The following is a 20,317-nucleotide window of genomic DNA, read 5'->3' on the forward strand; positions in this document are numbered from 1 at the left end:
CTTTTCAGTTACACTACTCTGCTACTTTGAAAACTATCTAGTATGTAAAACACTCAGTAGAATTTTTGGGTTGGATGTGAAGTGGCCAGTTAAGGTAACATTTTGACTGGTTGTAATCACCAGCATTTCCAAGAAGCATTTGTATGTTGAAAGTCCTCTGTGTTCCAGAACTTTACAGTGTGTATTGATAGGCCTCAGCATCTGCTCTGCTCCCTTGCTTTCACAGTTTGTCTCAATAGACACTGCCCATTCAATGGACCCTGCATACCTATAACAAAGAGTTGTTTCATAGTGCTTGTCACCTTAAGGTTTGAACGTGTGTGTGTGTCTGTGTGTATGTGTGTGTCTGTGTAAAAAGTTGCTAGTTCAGTCTAACAGAAACTATGAACTTTTATATAGATTGAAGAGGACTGAAATTATACAAATGTTTTCAATAAATCAATGTTACATGAACTATTTTGAGATGATATTGTAGATCATGTCTCATATTTATGAAATGAAGTTTTCATTCAAGCATTCTCTTTCCCTAAGTTTTCCAACTGTTAAAAATACCATAATATTTTACATGTATTTTTCCATAAGACCCAGAATTTCAAAGGCATTTGTATGAGAACATAACACAGCAATAATTCTGTGTGTATTCTTGTAGCAGTCTCTATAGCTAGAGCTTGCCGAGAAGGGTAGATACATAAGGTGTGTAGTTTGTTAGTTACCTTAGGAAAGTATATAAAATAGGTATAATCAGTTCCAGAGTTTTGTGCTTGTTTTAAATTTCTCTATTCAGTTGAGTTGAAATTTTAGTTCTAACATACTGAATTGAAAAATCTTCGTTTAAGTTCAAGTGTTCATTTTTCATAAGAAAAATTTATATGGATCATATACCAAAGCCTTCTGTCATAAATATTAATTTACACAAAGTAAAGCTTTCTTCTTTGATCAGAAATGTTTAGCTTATATATGAGAATTATAATACTAACAAATAAAGGTGTCGCATTAGTAAATGCCCACAGTTACTGTAGATTTTTCATGTGCAGAACACCAGTACAACATGACACATGGGCAGTTTCTACAGGCAATAGCCTAGGTTGTTTTATGCATTTATGTTAATGTTAAAGGAATCATAAAGAGAATAGTTGGAGGACCCTATGGACCTTAATGAAGAGCAACATTTCTCTGTCTCACGCACACAAAAATGTATTACCGAAAAAAGTCTCAAAGCACAGCTGTAATCCTTTAGAGCAGTGGATTTCAACTTGTGGGTCACAACCTCTTTGGGGTAGCATAGTAGATATCTTGCATATCACATATTTACATTGATTCATAACTGTAGCAAAATTCCAGTTATGAAGTAGCAACAAAATAATCTCATGGTTTGGGGGTCACCACAACAGGAGGGACAGTATTCAAGGGTCACAGCATTGCAAAGATTGAGAACCACTGCTGAAGAGCGTATGCCCGTTTACAAATCCTGGCCTATGATATGAGATTCTAGAAGTTCTCACGGAGCATTTTTAACAGAATTGTCATATTTTATTACTTTACATACCATGTCCTTACATTAGGATTTTACTATAATGATTGATCACAATGTAGCAAATCAATTAGCATCAAATATCAAGAGTAACAGTTGAAATAGTTACAGACTGTACTTTACAAGTGTATACTATATGACACATTGAACAAAAGTGCGCAGCAGATTGACAACCACAGAGAACATTCCAGTTTACTTCTTAAATAAGAACACTTTTACTTGGAACAATGAAGACATTGTATAGGGGCATCTAATTATTGTTCAGGATCCACCATGAAGCTGAAAGAAGAAAAAACAAAAAACAAATCAAGAAACATATGTGTTTTTAAGGTAGAGAAAGTCCAAACTGTAAAGAGGTCATTCCTTTCCTCTTCTGCCCGCATAATTGTTTTTCTAGTTTTCAGTTCTAGATGTTTGGGGATATTGAGTTAGTCCTGTGAATTATACTGGAATTTTTGTTTAAGACTTTAAAAAATTATATAGAAATGGAGTTTGTCTTAGTAACAAGATTATAAACAGTCCAATACTGAATCATATTGTGCACCCTATCCACTACTACCAGTTGTTAGGAAATAACATGGGACACTTCTACATATATGTTTCAGGAAGTTAGAGACTAAGTAAATGGATGTATTATAAATAACATATTTTTTAATTTATTCACTTTACAACCTGACTGGAACCCCCCCCCCCCCGCCTCATCTTCTCCCAGTCCTACCCTCCCTTCCTCATGCTCCTCCCCCTCCCCTAGTTTTCAAAAACGGGGAGCCCTCATCCCCTATTATCTGACCCCAGCCTATCAAGTCTTACATCCTCTTCCTCTATGGCTTGGCAAGTCTGCCACACCAGGGGGATGTGGTCAATGAGTGGGCACGAGAGTCCATGTCAGAGGCAGCCTCTAGTCCCCATATTATGGGGCCTACAAGGAGTCTGTCCTGCCTGTCTACTACATCTCAGCAGAGGGTCTAGGTCCTCACCATGCATGGTGCTTGGTTGGTGCATCAGTTTTTGCAGCACCCTGCTCCCCAGCCCAGATTTGTTGGTTCCATTGGTGGTCTTGTGGAGCTCCTTTCCCTTCCAGGTCCTTCTATCCCCCCACTCTTCCCTGTGCTTCGCCCTGAAGTTTGGCTGTGAGTCTCAGCATCTGCTTGGATCCCCTGCTGGGCGAAGTCTTTCAGAGAATATCTATGGTAGGCTCCCTTCCTGTTCCTTCTCTTCAATTGCTTCCAGTGTCTATTCTATTTGTCCTTCTGAATGACAATTAAGCATCCTCCATAGGGTCCTCCTTGTTAGTGTTTAGATTTAAACACTAGAAATGTGTTCCCCAATGAATATAAACACCTAAACATAACCTATGGCAAAGAAGTATGGTTGTCGTCATGTCTTGGTAAAATGGCAGATGAAAGGAATAAACTTCGCTTTTTAAAATTGTTGAATTGTTTCCACTCAGACCTCACTTTCTTGTGTTCCTTCTTTCCTTTATGGCAAGGACATTCCAGTTAAACTCCTGTTGTCCGCATGGATTATGATGGTTAATGGGCCTGCATTGCTGTGTTCCTGCATGCCTCATTTGACTATTGTATTTAACAGCTCATAGTGATACTCTTTGGTTGGTTTGTATACTTAAGTCTTGATGGTATTTGGCTTACTTGAGACATATCTTAACTTCTGTGTTTCTAAACATCATAGCTGCCATTTACAAATGTTAGACTTAAATTTGTGCAGTGACTGTGGTTTTATTTTCATTTCCAACCTTCATTGTGGTGTAACACAAAATGCACAAAACTGGCCAGTATGCTGTCATTACAAGTGGTATGGCCATCACAACTGTACATAATGTCTTTACACTAATTCTGGATGTTTGTTCAGGGAATGTTTCTGCAGTCACACCTAGGAAACTTCAAAGTAGGTTGAGATGCTCCAGTGGATGTTAAAATGTTGAGGCAGGTTTTCATTTGTTAGAAGCCAAGCCTAGCTTTCCTTTATGTTCTATTACGTTCCATTTATCATCGCAAGATTAGGTGTGGCAGGAAAATTAATGCAAAGTTGGGCACAAATTAAACTGTATAAAGTTCAGCCTTTAAGAACGATAGTTGATTCAGTTTTATTTGTGCCCAATTTTTCTCTGAAATTAGAGAATCCCAAAAAGAGAGTGGAGGAGAGTAACGCATGCATCAGTGATGGACTAGTTCATTGCATCAAAGTTCATCCAACATAATGGTGAGGCTGGACCAGAACACTTACTTGGTTATGTTATATTTGCAGTGCTCACAACAGCATTTTTCCCATCCTTATTGTTAACTTGTGAGTCCCTTCTTGTATTATTTTTCTACTCTATTTTTGCTCACATATTTTCTAACCTTGACAGACTCAAGACCCAAACAAGAACGAACACTACTTTCATGTTTTTGAACCAGTGGGTTTATTATTGGGAGAAATGAAAATGGGTCTGATGGCAGACACAGAGATATTAATATGAGACTTTGGAGATTTGCATCTGTGATATGGAAGGTCTTTATTCCTTCGCAGAAAGGTTGTATTCTTGTGTCATCTACTGCCAGTGCAGCATTAAAGACAAAGATGAGATAAATGCTAGCCCTGTTTTTCTACGTTCTATCTATCGTCTGTCATATCTGCAGCATTTATTTGTATTGTAGGCTGAACCTATTTAGAACAGCAAGTTCAAGCTTGGTATAATAGTGAAGCTAAAGGTTTTCTAGATAAACATAATGTAGCTGCCTCAGTGTCTTCCTCATAGTTTGCTGCACACTTCCCGGGCCTTCCCCAACTGTAACACCTTGCAATACAAACTAAGTCAAACTGCTAAGCTTGAGAAACCAAGCCGTGTGCATGGCTTTTTTTGTTTGAGGATTAGGCCAGCTATACAGTATGAGAAGTTCTTAACATATGTCCCCCAGAAGCTCCACTGGCACACCAAAGCTGCAAGGCTGTAGACTGTGAGGATCAGCTAAATTGAAGGCTCGCCCACCTGGCTTCCTGTCTCCTCAACCAGCTGCAGTTCCCGAATTGATTGCCTCGTCCCCTGTCTGTTCCTCAGTGCATCAAAATCATCTTTAATTTCAAATCCCTACCACCTCATTAAGATTCTTCGCTTAAGATGTGATTTTGGCAAATCCAATTTTCTGTGCTACTTCTTTTTTTTCAGCCATGTCACCACAAATGCCCCAAGGAGCATGGCACTTTTGCATTCCATGCCGATACTATCCTGTCCTGGTTGGATGGTGGCCTTTGTCTTCTTTTTTTGGGTTTTGTTGAGACAGGGTCTCTCTGTGTAGCCTTGGCTGTCCTAGACTCCCTTTGTAGACCAGGCTGGCCTCGAACTCACAGCAATCCGCCTGCCTCTGCCTCCCGAGTGCTGGGATTAAAGGTGTGTGCCACCACGCCTGGCAAGCCTTTGTCTTCTTACTAAAGTAGGCTCTTCTTCCTCTTAGGTCTTTACAGAGATTCATTCCTCCCTCAGATGTTCTGTTCTATCTGCACGTGTCCTCACTCAGAATGCATCTTGCTGTGCATCTGAAGCTGGAACCCCAGCAAGCTCTTGCTGGAGGTTCTTTTCATCCCTGGCCTGCTTGGTCATTGTCCTGCTTGGTCATTCCCCACTCCACAATGACTGCTTTTGTCCCAGCAGTCAGATATTACTGGTTGGAACATGTTGTTATCCATCTAAAAACATTCAAGAACTTTAAATTGTTGTTCATATACCTAAGTGAGATAATATCCACCTTCAAGTTGAGAAAGATAACTTCTCTGTGTCTACAAGCATGTGCTGTGTCTAGTAATAACTATTTTGTGCCTTGAACTGTTTTGTTTTTATATAAATTTGTGCCCTGTGTGTGTATATATATGTGTGTGTATATATAGATATGTATGTATGTATGTATGTATGTATGTATGTATGTATGTATACAAGCTCACATTATTACCCAGTAAATACGTGTGTAGTTAGTTACTGAGCAGATGGATAGATAGCAAGTGAACTTTCTCGGTCATTGTAAGTTTTGTCCAGACATTTTAGACAATTTCATTCCTAACCTGTCGCCTCCTGTTCTTCTTTCTCCCAGTTATTAAATTATCTTAATAACTATTATAATGAGTTTTTCTAACACAATTCTAACCCTCTTTCTGTGGTCAGTTATTTCAAATTGCATTCAGCATACTAGAATGTAATATAGGAAGGCATTTGAATATTTTTTTAAGTATATGAGTTGACTGACACTTTAATTTTGCTAAAATGGCGGTGACTAACTAAGTACCAGTACTAAGTTCACTGCAGCTAGAAACAAAGTCATTAAGGACAAAAGAAAATAAAAAATTTCTTCCCCCTCCCTAGATTATAAAGAAAACACCATTGATAAAGCGTGTGAGATAATTTTATGTGTAAAACAAAAAACAAAAAACAAAAAAACCCAACGTGGCAGAAAAGCATATAGAAGTAGAATAGTTACCAGGAACTAGCATAGTTGAGGTGAGCTCTGGGGTTTCCAAGAAATCCACATTGCTTCTTTGGAATGTCTTGCTGTAATTCATCTGGAGGTGGCTGGGAAATGATTGCAGGTTAAAGTTTATTTTTAGTAAAGCATTCCTAAGCAGAGTAACAGCAGAGATCAAATGCATCCACAATGGCAGGATTTGGAGTGGTGTGAACTAAATGCCCAGATACTGTCTGTTCTTGGTGCTTACTTAACTTTAATAGAATCTGAAGAGTAATACTTGTTATCAGAAATTTAGAAGAAAAGGCATTTAAGATCAGCATACAAAACTTGCAACTACAGAAGTTAAGCTAAATTCCAGGAGAAATGTACAAATAAAGGCAGCTTAATATCTTCATATTTAAAGAACAAGATATCTAAGAACAGGAACTATAACATTTCCATGAGGAGAGAATAAAATGAGATTTAAAATCTCTTAAAAGGCGAATATGTGAGCCAGGTGTGGAGGTGCACACATTTAATCCCAGCACTTGGGAGGCAGAGGCATGTGAATCTCTGAGTTCAGGCCAGCCTGGTCTACAGAGTGAGTTCAGAACAGCCAGGGCTACACAGGGAAACCCTGTCTCAAAAAAAAAAAAAAAAAAAAAAATCCAGCCAACATGTTTGGAGTTGCCTTCCGGGTATTATTGCTGTCTGTCTTCCTTATAGCACAAAATGCTTCAAGTATTTACTCCTGGGCAAGCACCCCGCCATTGAACTACATCCCAAGACTGCCCCCTCGAAGCCACAAAAGTAACAATTTAAGGTGAAATATGAAATCAGTTGACTTTCTTAGCATTCTTTTACTTTTATTGCCATAGCTAGCACCCTAAAACACTGATTATCGGAAAGCTATATTTTCTGTACTACCTGAAATCAGGAAGTGTTGATGTGATTGAAGAAAAAAAAATCCTTCATGTCATTTAAAATTGCACATTTTTACTCTCAAAGTTGGTTTATAAGGTTTTCCAATGTCTTTTATTCCTTTATTTGTAATGTTTGGAAACATTTAAAAAGTTATATTAGCCACTGTGTATAGTTTTAAATTTAAATAAAACAAAATGATTTTTGCAGAGCTTATATTTCATGAAGCTTCAAGTTCCACCAGTTTTTCTTCCTGAGACACCCATGACCCTTGTTGTCTTAGGGTTTCTGGTTGCTGTAAAGAGACATCATGACCAGGGCGACTCTTATAAAGGAAAACATTTCATTGGACCTGGCTTATCGTGCAGAAGTCTGGTCTGTTATCGTCATGGCGGGAAGCATGGTGTCAAGCAGGCAGACATGGTGCTGGAGAAGGAGCTGAGAGTTCTGCATCTCAGTCCGCAGGTAGCAGCAGGAGACTGCGGAAGCACACTGGAGTAGCTGCAGCACAGGAGACCTCAAAGCCCACCCCCCGCAGTGACACACTTCCTCCAACAAGGCCACACCAGGCAGCTTACCAGGCAGCTGGGATGTAAGCGGGACAGTGTGCTTACCCACTATGCTCAAAGCTCTTGGTTCAATCTCCAGCACCAAATAAGGTGTTTCCAACAGTATAAAAGTTTCATCGAGTACAACGCCACACCCCATGCTCAGTAACACAAGCCATGTTTTCCCAACTTACCGATTCCACACGCTGCTATTCTCCCAGAACTCGTATATCATGTAGCGAGATTCATTTGAAAGTTTCTGTATAGAAATACTGAAATAGAAAAGGCGTGATTGGGCCCTGGAAATTACAGAAGCGAATGAAGGGGTAGGGGAGATAACTCGGGGGCTAAGCATAATTACCAAGTCACGTGATCCCCATTGCACGCTGGTTAGTGAAGTTTGGCTCAATGAACAACGTGGAGAGCCGCGAAGGAAGAGTCCCAACAGCCTCTGGTCTCCACCCGTGTACCTGTGCGCCCTCACACGCCGATAGGCACTCACACTGCGCGCGCGCACACACACACACCGAATTTTCTAGTACGCAACAATGTTACCCTATATGTATAGGAAACAAAGTAACCTAAGCTAGGAAGAATATCAAACGTCTTTATCAAGAACTGAGTAGTTCAGGGTATCTATTTTGGCATATAATGTTTAATTTAATATCTTTGAACACATTCACAATTCTTAGTTTCTTATTTTGTGTCTGTTTTGTGTATTCTGTATGTCTGTGCACCATTTACATGCCTGGTGCCTGGTGCCCATGGAGGCCGAAAAGGATATCATATTCTTCTGACACTAAAGATACAGCTGTGAGCCACCATGTGGATACTTGAAATCCAACCTGGGTCCTCCAGAAGAGCAGCCAGTGCTCTTAACCACTGAGCCGTCTCTCCAGCTCCAACCCAGGAGTTTTACTAACTCCTTTTATGCCAAAACTTATGAAAAATTCTTTGTTTTAAAGTACCCCATTCGTGGCAGTGTGGCGTAAATAAGTGTATAGTCATGTAAAGCCTAGAGAAAAGTTGAACAGGTAAGAAAATAGCTTAGATGAGAAAGATCCAAATCAATAAAGAAACAAAACACAGGGGCGTGTTCATGAGCTGAGTAAGAAAAGACAGACATGAGTTACGCGTAAAACTGAATTCTTACTGATGTCTTTTTAGTCTAATGTTTCATATTTGCAGACTTAGGATTTATCCATTTGTGGCCAGCAGGTGGCAGTAACTACACAAAAGAATTTTAATATATATATATATATATATATATATATATATATATATATATATATATATATATATATATATATATATATTTTGTATCATGGCAGTTTGGAGCGTGCATAAAGGACATTTTGTTTCTTTTATTTTTATAGTGTTGTAATTTCCATAGTTTTGTATAATTTGGTTCATTAGGCATGATGTGCTAATGCTACTAGTTCAACTTAAGATTTTTCTGAATAAATATTTGCTATATGATCATTTAGTACAGCAGGGAGTTTGTAATTTTCTTACCCCAGGAGTTCATGGGTAAGCTTTGTGACTTTTACCATAAACTTGCAAAGTGACATGCAAATTAATGTACATACATACATTTTTCTAGGAAGAGAACCTGTAGCTTATTTCATGTCTTGAAGTTGTCCCTAATGCTGAACTATAGCCTAATAGTGTGTTGGGCAAATTTAAACTCTATTTTCTTTAGGATAAAGATGAAAACACCCGCCCTAGCATTTTAAGCCCTTATCAGTTGCCTCCTGCAAACTAGTTATTAACATTACTCATTATATTAAAAGTCTAGTTATCATGCTATAAAAATGTTGCATTGTTTTGACTGCCACAGAAAGCCTATAAACCTATAATTCCAGCACTTGGAAGACAGATGCAGGAGGATCTTAAGTGTGAGGCCAGCCTTGGATAACTGGTAAGCTATCCCTCAAGCAATCAAGCATTGGAGATGCACCTCTCTGGGAGAGCGCTTGTGTAGCAAGTGTGGGATCCTGCATTTGATCTGCAGCATTGCTTCCCAATGAAGTTCACCTGTCATCATGGTGCCCATGCTTGTGAAAGACTGAGGGTTGAAGAGGAAGGATATCATGGTGTGACAGGATAGTAGGTAAAGTATGTCCCAACAACAAACAACAACCAGAATGTCCCAACAGAACTACCACATTTGACCCATTACTCAGTCTGTTTCTCTCTCTGTGAAAGGGTTCTATGAGGACCAGAGAGGACCCCCTCTTACTCTTGGTTTCCTTCTTTCTATGAGTGTCTGCCTTGCTTAACCCACAGGGCCAAACCAATGAAAAAAGATGTAACACGCGGGACATAGTCCACACACACCTACACAGAGAGGGATGGGTTTGGCCAGCATGTTTTACTCTTATCCATACAGATTGATGAGTAATACTTCAATGCACTCCAGTAATTCTTAAGGGTGTCTCAAGAGTGGGTTTTACAATATCATCCAGACATGTTCCCTGGACCCTTGATATTGGAAATATGTACAGATTTAATTTCTGCAATCTTGTAGCTGAGAATAGTCTCAGAGATCAGTTCTGTTGAAAAACTAGAACTTTAGGACAAAAATATGAATTGCAAAGGAGTCAAGATCCTGTTTTCAAAGTTAGATCATAAAATCAGTGAAGGCAGATGCTATTTCCTGTCTGGTCTGGGTGCTGAGTCTAAGAGCACCCTGTGTGTGCCACTTCTTCCACTGGTGGCTCTCTCACAAAAAGTATTGGGCATCTGTAATTGAAGAGAGAGGGAGCAGCATAAAATAATACACATCACCTCATATGAATGATCTGCTTGAAGTTTTATCCAAATTAAATGTGTGTGTGTGTGTGTGTGTGTGTGTGTGTGTGTGTGTATGTGTGTGCAAGCATGCTCACCAGGGTATGTGTGTGGAGGTCAGAGATAAGCTGTGCAAGTGAGTTCTCTTTTTCCACCATGTCCGTTGCATCAAACTCAGGCCACTGGACTTGCTGGCAAGCACCTTTACCACCTGAGCCATCTTGTTAGCCCTCGCCAAAGCCTTTAAAGGCATCAGGGACAGATATAACCCAGCCTCTGTCGATCTCTAAACCTCCACATTTCTTAGTGAATACTCAGAGCCAAAGTATTAACTCAGTTGCCTGAGTTTAACAAGGTTATTAGTGAGATGACTGGAACTGGATGGATCTTGTGTTTTTATTCCACCCCTAGTTAGCCACACATGCTCAGGAATCTTTAATTCAACCATGATTAAATCCTGTCAAGGAAGATTAAACAAGGTTTTGAGTGAAGCTTCAGCAATCTTTTAACACACCAGAAGCTGTTTTTTTTTTCTAAGCTGGATGCATTATATGCCTGTAAAGATTCCTGTGAAAACTAAGTAAGAAAATGGATACAAAATTGTTATTCTTGTAAGACATCACCCCATGTCTCTTGTGGTAAGGATTAAGCTAAGCATTGTGGGAGATAGAACTAAGGATTATGGAAGATGAATCTTTGCTATCTTAGAACTTCACCAGCACAGCACTAGGCAGCTATGGAGGGTATACAGGATGATGACTGCTGACATGAGTGGCCTTTGATGATTCGTCAACAAGTAGCGAACTGGATCTGATCAACTCGTACATCTGAAAAGCTCAAATGAGACGGGTGGCATCTCATCTACGGTTGTTCCACCTGTGTGGTCATTTTCCGATACTCATTACATTTCTATACATCCTGACAACAGCTGCAAAGGAAACTAATGGAAGAATCTGCAATAAATGCATGAATGAAGCGCCACTAAGAGACATAGCAGTGTTGCAAAGGAAAAGGCAAGGCTGGGAGCCCATCCTTCCAGAAATGGGTCCTCTCCTGGCCTCTGCTCACAGTAAGGCAGTTCTTTATGATTCTTCATGCTTTGGCCCAAGCATCATGGATGTACCTGTCTGACTCACCCACAGCAGGTTCCTCCTTTCTGGGGCTATTGGAACCCCCAGGTCACATAGCACATGAAAACAGTGTTTCAGAACTTTAACAAATTCTGTGCCCTTTTAATAAACATAAAACATTGAACCAATGCCTGGGAATTTGGCACAGACTTTTCTACTTTCCTTGCTAATTCAAAAGTTTACGGAGTTCAACTTTCTTCAGTTGCATAGGTTCTGCTTGCATTTCCCCAGCAGAATTATTTTTAGACAAGTAGGCCTTTAAAAGCTACATACATTCCTGCCTTGGCAAACCTCTAATTCTTCCAAGAGTGAAAATGCTCTTCTGTCCCTAATATGAAGTAGAAGAGCAGTCACAGCAGTGCAGCTTTTCCTAGTGTCTGTTACAAAGGCCACGCTGTGACATCATGAGGAGCTAACAATACTCACACCGCAGAGATGGGAGGACGAAGGCAGTGGTGACTTCAGGTCAGATGTCATGGTCCTCAGTGTATGGAAGATTCCAAGCCAGGCACTTCACACATAAACATTTTCTGAGATTGTGCACACGCATGCTTGTGTGTGTGTGTGTGTGTGTGTGTGTGTGTGTGTTTACTAGGTGTTGAACCCAGGGCCTACAGGTCCTAGGAGATTGTTCTGCTTCTGAGGTACACACCCAATACTTTCTGTGTTTTGAGACAAGGTCTCACTAAAATTGCCCAGGTTGGACTTAAACTCGTTCTGTCATCTAGGCAATCCCTGAACTATTCTTTCCCTGCCTCAAGTATGTGTGCGAGCAGGCCTGCCTCCATGAGGTTCTTGATGAGGAAACACGAGGTTTACAGCCAGTGGGAATCCCCATGACACAAAGCTGGCCTAGCTTTAACCCTAGTTTAAATCTACCAAAACCTGAAAGGTAGGTTTTAGCATAAATAGAAATTAACCATCAGAAAGAGCAAAACAAAGGCAAAAAGCATGCGTTTTTTTTAATGAGCACACAGATGTACACCACACAAACACACATCTGCAAATATTTAAAGAACATTATTAGGGAATGCAGGTAGCTCACAGGTAGGGGTATATGTTGTGGAAGTTTTGTACACACAGCTAAGTTTGGGCCTGTGCTGTGAACTTCTGGCACAGCAGGAGAGGCCGGCTGGGTGGATATTTATGGAGGAGCCTGGCCAGGTCTAAGGCAACAGATAATGCTGGATTATTGGTAGATGACTGTGAATATGGGCTTCTGGGTTTGAAAGCAACATAATCATAAAGTCTGGGCTAATACCTAGCCTTTGACAGGATACGCTTTGGAGTCCTCACAACAGGAATTCTACCTTTGTCTGTGGAGAACTAGTCTAATACAGGTTTATTGGACTGGTTGTAGTGAGAAGCTACAGATGAGGTGTGGCATATTTTATTAGTGTTTACATAACAGTTGAGAAGAAGCCATGAAATGAAGAGAGAAAAGAAATGCTTGCCACTTGAGATAATCAAGGTCTGAAATAATAATTCTGGAGAGCCCTGCTATTCCCACAGTAGTGGAAATGGTCATTAGTCCACAGAGTAATCAAGGCCAGACACCCAGGAGTGGAAGCCTTGTCTACAGAGATGATTTCCTATGAGTGCTGGCTGCCTGTGTGCAAAGGGGAAGATTTCAATCTATCTGAAACTTTTCTCATCCAGATAGCTTTCCATTTTATTTCCCTTGGTATGCCTAATGATGAAACCAATTCGGGTTCAAAGATCGAACAGAAAATATTCTGCTAAACTCTGAAAATACCATAACCCAGTGGGCTGGACTGCTCTGTAGAATTTAGGAGTCTGTGTTCTGGAACCTTCCCCCCCTGCACCTAAACTCCTACTTTCACCAACCCTGTAAGGCTTAAGGCTGGTGGTGATGGTGGTGGTGGTGGTGGTGGGGCTTGCCTTTGAGCACTTACCGCAGGCAGCCACTTTGGGCTGATGCACTCTCCGCATAGTGTTTGAGAGCAAGCTGGAATTCTTCCAGATCATCTTCAGTCACAGACATCTGGCGCTGCACAAGCATGATGTGCTGCAGAGGGAAGAAAGATTAGCGTTTCATAAACACGTGACTTCCAGTCACAAACTGACCAGGGAAAGCCGTGGCTGTTCCATATCTGAAGTTATACAGAACCCCGAAAACATAGCAATGGAAGCTAAAGAAAGTGTTTCCTGCACAGTGTCATTTCCTCTTTAAAAGCAAGAAATGCAATTAGAATCACGAAGCAGTTTGCAACCTCACGTGTTTACATCCCGGTGAGGCAGAGGTAGCAGACCCAGGGACCAGCAGCATCTTAGAGACTTCCCAAAGGTCCTCCAATGGGCAGAGAGTCATCACCACTGCCCCAAAGTCACCAAGTCTTTGTTTTTTGTTTTTTTAAAGATTTATTTATTATTTATACTGTATTCTGCCCACATGTACACCTGCAAAGCAGAAGAGGGCCCAGATTACATTATAGATGGTCATTAGCCACCATGTGGTTGCTGGGAATTGAACTCGGGACCTTTGGAAGAGCAGGCAGTGCTCTTAACCTCTGAGCCATCTCTCCAGCCCTAAGTCACCAAGTCTTAAAGAGAAGTTCCATCTTACCACACTTCAGCTTCTTGGATATTTCATGACATCAGATACTGGACAACCATTACAATCAAATTTGCTTTACTGTAGGCTTAGGGAGCAGTGGTGCATGCCTATAATCCTGGCACTCAAGGAGGCAGAGGCAGGTGTATCTCTGTGAGTTCGAGGCCAGCCTGGTCTCCAAAGTGAGCCCAGGACAGGCAAAGCTACACAGAGAAACCCTGTCTTGAAACCTGTGCACCCCCTTCCCCGGCAAAATGTGGGCTTACTGATACATTTCCAATGCTTCATCGGTGATTAAAGGGCTATCATATATTTCTTATTTCCAACATGTGCTGTTCAGAATACTGTAACTCTGTGTGATGTGAGGGAGTTTCTATCTTACGTTAATTTAGCTGGTTCTTTTTTTTTTTTTTTAGAGACCCAACTGTGATGGGCACCATTCCCTGAGCTGGGGTCCCGAGTGACTAAGGAGAAAGCAAGCTGAGCACCAACTTTTGTGTCTCTCCTTCCTGACTGTGGATACAGTGTAGTCAGCTGGCGCGGGATCCCGTCCGCTCCTTCTCTGCCAGGATGCAGTGCGCCCTCACAATAGTAAGGCCAAATAAAGGCCTTCCCTCCCTCCTTAAGTTGCTTTTGTCAAATTCTTTGCCACAGCAGCAAGACAAATTGCTACGACTCCCTGATTAATAGCTCACAGTGGCTTGGCTACTAACTGCTTTTCCTAACAAACAATTATAACAATAAGAGTTTCAAGACTTCCCCAGAGATCTGCCTGTGCGCCTCTCATGGAAGTATAGGGCTTTCTTTTTCTTCAAGAATTGATAGAAACACAAAAAAGAAACACACACACACACACACACACACACAAACACACACACACAAAATACAAGCCTCACAAAAGTGCAAGAACAATTTTAAAGGGCTATTCACAAGAACTATTTGAAATACAAACAAAGCATGCCAAATATTGTTAGACACGTTGCACAGAGACTACAGCTCAAGCCCTGGTCTCCTGTTCCCTATTTCATTTAAGTCCCCAGTGCTGCTGCACAGATACTATCTGCCGAATGCTGATTGCATTGTAGGGACTACAGTAGACACTAAATAGATACAATTGTGGTGGTTTGAATAAGAATTGCCCCTATAGGCTCATATGGAGTCACCAAGGGGAGTGACACTATTTGGAAAATGTGTCTTTGTTGAAGTAGGTGTGGCATTTTTGGAGGAAGTGTTTCACTGGGGGTGGGCTTTGAAGTTTCAAAAGCCTAAGGCAGGCCCAGGCAGTCTCTCTCTCTGTCTCTGTCAGCCTCTGTCTCTCTCTGTCTTTGTCTCTCTCTGTCTCTCTGTCTCTGTCTCTCTGTCTCTGTCTCTGTCTGTGTCTCTGTCAGTGTCTGTCTCTCTCTCTCTCTCTCTCTGCAAATCAGGATGTAGTTTTCAGTTTCTGCTCCAGCACTGTGTGAGCCACAATGCCTGCAGTCGGGCTCCCTGCCATTATGGTAATGGATTAAGATTCTGTAAGCAAGGCCCCATTTAAATGCTTTCTTTTATAAAACTTGACTTGGTCATGTTGTCTCTTCTCAGCAGCAGAAGAGTAACTGAGACACTAACAAATGCTTTTTTATGACACTAAATACAACATGCTGAGTTCTGAGAATGCAGTGATAGATAAAGACAGGCTTCTAGGGCTAGGTTCAGCAGTAGAGCACGTTCCTAGCGTGCATAAGTCCTAGCTCAGTCCCAGCACCACATGCACACACACAAATGACTTCCTGTCTTCAAAGGGCTTAGCAAAATAATAAGGCTAAAATCTACGTCCAGATAATGTCAATGTCTCAAACATGAAGTTGACTACATGTAAGTCACTAATAAGTCTAACAAGTTTTTGAGGACACAGTATTGCATTGTCAATGAAATATTAAACCCAGCCATAAGAGTCTTCAGCTGTTTAGCTGCTAGAACTATGATTGAGTCCATGTGAGCACTCAACAGGCTATGAACAGTATCTAAGTTCCCCCACCCCAGCTCCGCAGGAAGGTGATGTTCTTCAGTTTGGCTTTACAGATGATCACAGAAGTTAATGAACCAGGTGAAAAATTCACAAAACAACTGGGCTGTGAGGCTATTCTAAGAACGGAGACTCGGTGTCCAATCGTAGAATTTCCTAGCTGAAAATGCCTCTCAGCTTGAATTCATTGTTGCAGCCAAGCGTCAAAGGCTGTGTGTTTCTCATCCACCCACTCCATTTATGCCTTTAGGTCCCAGTTTGATCTCTCTCTCTGTTTCTCTCTCTCTCACTGTCTCTGTTTCTCTGTCCTCCTGTCTGACGCTCTCCTTTCAGTTCACTGTATCTAAAATTCATGTTTGTCCAACCTCCGTAGACAAATTCCCAATAAAGAGGACTTAATAACATGCGTAGGTCCCCGATTGTGCGCTAGGGCAGTAACTAAAGAGAGCTTTGGGTGATGTCCCTTGTGGAGGGTCTGCGTGTGCTCTAAAAGGGGTGTCTGTGGAGATTAGATGGTCAGACCCCAAAATGCTTCGTCTTTATTTTTCCAGGCACACTATGGGACTCTCTGTCTCGCCCACTCTCGTGCATTTAGGACCAACCATCTGTTGCTTTGTTTTTTTTTAATTTAGAGACTAAAATAGAAGTTCTAGGTGCCATGTTTGAGACTAAAACCATGAAGCTTGGATGCAGGCAAAGTTGACAGGCAAATACTGCCAAGACAGGGTAAGCCAAGTCCTCAATAGTTTCTGCTTCACAAATATGTCTCTCAGATATACTGGGCCAGAAATCTGAAGATGGTGTTCCAACGTTACAGAGAGTTTTGGGTGGCTGTTCAAGCAGTAAACTGTCTCTGTAATTTTTTTTTTTTTTTTTTTACTTTGAAAGCTGCTAACCTGCACTTCCTGTTTACTCAGGTAATTACTTTTATTCTTTTCAAGTCTCTGATGGAGTTGAAGACCAGATAGTTTAGTTTTACAATTAAGCTTAGTTGTTTAGGGTTAAGATGTTTTAGGTTTAGACAGATGTTTTAAATAGACAAAGATGAGATATGATAGATACTGATTTACATTCAGAATTTTAGACTCACCAAGATAGGAAAGATGTTTTCTTCAAGGCTGCCAAATACAAATAGCTAAAATGCTAAGAATGTAAAATTTATATAATTCCTTATTGTTTCGTGGTTCTTCTTGCTGTCTGTAGTTTATTTTATATATATAAATGTATGTGTAAAAATATGTTTAAAATGAAGATTAAAATAGAAGTTCTAGGTACCATGATTGAACCTAAAGCCATGAAAGACGTGAGCCCTCATGTTTTTTTGTTTGTTTTTTTGTTCTTTGTTTTTTTCTGTTGGTAGGAGGAAGACCTATCTTGGGAATGAGAGAGCCTCAAGGTGAGAGGAATATGGGCTCTGAAGCACTAGGTGGGCTTTCTACCAGAAAAATAACACTAAAAATTGTATTGGAACCATTCTATAAATTTGATCCATATCTTTCCATATGTAGCCACTTTGAGTTCAACAATCCAGCAAACCAAGTGACCTTTGCTTTCTTTCCTCTCAGGGTCAGAGACCAAGAACCAGAAGATGCAAACCTAAGACTAGCTGCCAAGGTTCTGCATGAGCAGGCAGCTCTGTGTGTGAGTCTCCCAGGAAGTTGGTTTAGTATTAATAATGAAATAGAATTGATTTCTGATGACATGAAGATGGACACATCCTCTCCTAGACATCTTCAGGGACTTCTTGGGTCAGGCATTTCTCAGAGGCTATCTTACATATATGCACACAAACTATCTAGACTTCTATGTACTTCTATAATTCTTTTAGTTTGAAAACAATCTTTACACGATCGAGTAGGAAGAGTACCGACAATGGCCAGAGGCCTTCACTACTCCAGAGCTTACAGCCCCTTGCAATGTTGTTCTCACAAAGTTCCAGGCTCTGTTTCCCTCACCTGGGCCCTGGGTTAGCTTCCTAACCGGCTTCGGCTAACTGAATGCTACAGAGCTGACAGTTCATTACAGTCAACAGATTGGTTTCCTGTTTTTGTTTTTTGTTTTTCCCTCTCAAGTCCTTGGGATTGCCATGTGAACAAGACCTGATAGAGCAGAGTCAGCAAAGGGTTTCTGTAAATAGACAGCAAACATTTCAGGCTGTGTGTTACTTGGTTTCTGTTGCAGCCACTCTAATGTGCTATTGTGTGGCCAGAGCCACACACTATAGCAGTGGGTCTCAACTTTCCTAATGCTGCCACCTATTAATACAGTTGCTTATGTTGTAGGGATCCCCCCAGCATAAAATTACTTCATTGCTACTTCATAACTGTAATTTTGCTACTATAATAAAGTACATTGTAAATATCTGATATGCAAGATATGTGTTGGGCCCCCCCCCAAGGGGTTTGCAACCCACAGATTGAGAACTGCTAGGCTACATAAACAAATAAGAAGGGCCCAACTTCAATACAACTTAATGCATAAAAATAGACTGTTAATTAAGCCCACAAAGAGCAGTTCTGACCCTCTATATGTATGAAAGCTGATGGGAAGCTGGCCACAGACACCCAAAGGAGGCCACAGGGGTCACAAGAACAACACCACTGATCCCATCTAAATTTCCTACTCATAAAGCTTGGTTATTATTTCAAATCCCTGAAGCTTGGGTTCGGTTGCTAAGCAGCAAATGAGTGCAGCATGCATTTTTTTTTAAGATGGGATCTAGAATAGACATCTTTTACTATTGCCCGTTAAGTCTTTTCTTGTACATTGTAACTAAATCTTTATTTTCACCTTTCTTTTCTTCCTTTTATTGAACATAGATTTTTTTTTTGTAAAGTCACACACTATATCCTGATTACAGTTTTCCTTCTCTTTGCTCTTTCCAGTTCCTCCCACCTCCTTTCCCATCTGGATCCACTCCATTTCATTAGAAAACAAACAAGTTTCTAAGGGATAGTAATAAAATAGAACAAAATAAAATATAATAAGATGAACCAAAAACTATCACATCAGAATTGGACAAGACAGACAAACAGAAGGAAAAGAGCCTAGGAGAAGACATAGATCAGAGACCCACTCATTCACTCATAAGGAATTCCATTAAAATATTAAACTGGAAGCTACAATATACATATGCATAGGACCTGGTGCAGACCTGTGCAGGCCCTGTGCATACTGCCTCAGTCTTGGTGAGTTCATATGAGCTTTGATGATGTTGATTTAGATCCCTCTTTTTTGGTGTTCCCTATTCCCTCTGGATCTTACACTCCATTCTTTATGGTTTTGTCTTAAATATATACTCTTGGATGCATTCTCTGTTCACCTAAATTAGATATGTCCCTTGGTGAAAATGGGTACTTTTTTTTAGAATTTTATTGATTTTTTTCATATTACATCTCAATGGTTATCCCATCCCTTGTATCCTCTCATTCCTTCCTCCCTCCCATTTTCCCCTTACTCCCCTCCCCTATGACTGTGACTGAGGAGGACTTCCTCCCCCTGTATATGCTCATAGGGTATCAAGTCTCTCCTTGGTAGCCTGCTATAACGTTCTTTACCACATGTTATTACTGACTCTAGTTTAATTAACTATGTTTTTTTCTCATCTGTTTTCTGACAAACAGTATTCACACATTTATTTCCAGATCTTCTCACCAGACTGATACATAGATGGTCCTTAAGTTTTTTTGTTTTTTTGTAGGGCGATTACTATGAAAGATGTTTTTACTTTTAGAAAGTGACTGTCAGTTAATTTTCTTTAATGCATTCCATATATTTACTCATCCCAGATTTGAGATACCCCTAAGAATTCTAGAGTACTGGACAACTGTGAAGTTTTCTTCTATCTGTTTCTACTGTCTTGTTCTTTCTTTCCTTCTCCTTTTCCAAGAGCAGAGGACAAATACTTTTTGAATTGGCTTCACTCTTAATGGATATGAAGGCCTTAAACAAACTATTTGTTTTTCTTAAGTTTGGATACATAAAACTGAAATAGTAGCACTTGTATCACAGAATTGAGGGAGATTACATAGACTTATGCCTGAAACATGGTCCAAGAATGGAGTCATTTGTAAAGTTTGAATACTTGTAAGAAAACTCCTGAAAAACAAGACAAGAATTTTGTGACTTCAGTTCCTTTAAAATACAGAATTATTCTTGGTCTGTGTTCTTGAGCTCCTAGCAGGTGTAGTGGATAGGAATGAATTTACTTCCGCTGTTGTTATTCATTTGCCTCTATGGGGAAAAAAAAAACCAATTTTTTACCATGCACTGCTTGTCCTTGTGACTGTGTGCTTTCTTTACTTCTTTGACTCTTCTTAATGCTCAGAGTATAAATTGTCAGATGCTCTGCATAAAGTTGGCTATTGCATGGAACTTTAGT

The 20,317-nt window shown here is 40.4% G+C and overlaps 1 protein-coding gene across 1 annotated transcript in view; it reads right to left on the reverse strand.

Annotated features, from left to right (window-relative positions):
- Positions 1-1,083: 1,083 nt before the first annotated feature.
- Positions 1,084-20,317, reverse strand: part of Necab1 (N-terminal EF-hand calcium binding protein 1) — a 167,482-nt gene continuing 148,248 nt past the window's right edge. The window contains exons 10-13 of the mRNA XM_051160563.1: positions 13,273-13,385; positions 7,628-7,705; positions 5,998-6,089; positions 1,084-1,810 (exon numbers count right to left, since the gene is read on the reverse strand). Of these exons, the coding sequence (XP_051016520.1) occupies positions 1,782-1,810; positions 5,998-6,089; positions 7,628-7,705; positions 13,273-13,385 (312 nt within the window). The 3' untranslated portion in view covers positions 1,084-1,781. The remainder of the gene's footprint in view (positions 1,811-5,997; positions 6,090-7,627; positions 7,706-13,272; positions 13,386-20,317) is intronic.

The sequence above is a fragment of the Acomys russatus genome, chromosome 2 (assembly GCF_903995435.1).
Source record: "Acomys russatus chromosome 2, mAcoRus1.1, whole genome shotgun sequence".
NCBI lineage: Eukaryota > Metazoa > Chordata > Mammalia > Rodentia > Muridae > Acomys > Acomys russatus.